At 39.5% G+C, this 974-nt stretch overlaps 1 protein-coding gene across 1 annotated transcript; it reads left to right on the plus strand.

The window, feature by feature from the left end:
- Nucleotides 1–322: 322 nt before the first annotated feature.
- Nucleotides 323–787, plus strand: SARC_17261 (hypothetical protein; the record flags this gene model as incomplete). The annotated part of the gene is made up of 2 exons (XM_014288646.1): nucleotides 323–486; nucleotides 712–787. The coding sequence occupies 2 exons, from the start codon at nucleotides 323–325 to the stop codon at nucleotides 785–787; spliced, it is 240 nt and encodes a 79-aa protein (XP_014144121.1).
- Between the last annotated feature and the right edge of the window lie 187 nt (nucleotides 788–974).

Raw genomic sequence — 974 nt, forward strand, 5'->3', positions numbered from 1 at the left:
GTGTGTGTGTGTTTGTCTGTGTTGGATTGTGGATGACATTGCGCCACAATTCGATTGCCTATATAACTATAAACGTGCAATTTTATAAACAGGCCTTGTGAAAGGACGGACTTCTATGTAAAGTGTTTCATATTCTTTTTCAATGCAAAATGTTGCAATGGGATGCAGTTGGATGCACTCGAACCGAATGTGATCCACACTGACCCAGTATGATCCAAATTAAACCAATTCGATCCAAATGAACCCGATTTACTTCAAATTGAACCAATTCGTTCCTAATTCTTTTAATTTAATTCGAATTGAACCAATACAATTCGCCCAGATGCGGGAGCTGTCGCGGAGTTTGCAATCCGTAGTGAGGAACGAAACTGATAGCTCGTTGCTAGGGCCGTTGCTAAGGTGGCTGATAGAAGACTACAGTCCAACCGCCCGGCTCATGTTGGGTAGAAAAGCGGTAGGTAAATACTCATACTCTATTTATAGGTGGTATGTACCTATAAATACATAGTCTACTTCTATTTGTAGGTGCTGTGTACCTATAAATAGACTAGTCTACTTCTATTTGTAGGTAGTGTGTGCCTATAAATAGACTAGTCTACTTCTATTTAAAGGTGATTTGTACCTATAATTCCTACTCTGTAACGACATGAGTTGCTATGGTAACCACTGGAAGCTTAGACCTACGAGGTTTCTTCTTTTGTGCTGAAATAGGGACCACACCCTTAGAGGACACCAACTCAGCGGTAGCGTTAAGCGGTACATGACTAGTGCCAGTTGGAAGACATAGGACGCACGTGTGTGTAGATATCTCGTATACGTTTATACCAGCCATTATGCATTCATCCAGAGATTCAGGGAAATGACACACACTTATATGCATGACCAGATATACACACACCTATGCATGTATTCAGATATATATATATATATGTGTATATTCAGATATCATATTTATATATAGTCGCAGATTTTTT

This window comes from Sphaeroforma arctica (genome assembly GCF_001186125.1).
Source record: "Sphaeroforma arctica JP610 unplaced genomic scaffold supercont1.10192, whole genome shotgun sequence".
Classification (NCBI taxonomy): domain Eukaryota; class Ichthyosporea; order Ichthyophonida; genus Sphaeroforma; species Sphaeroforma arctica.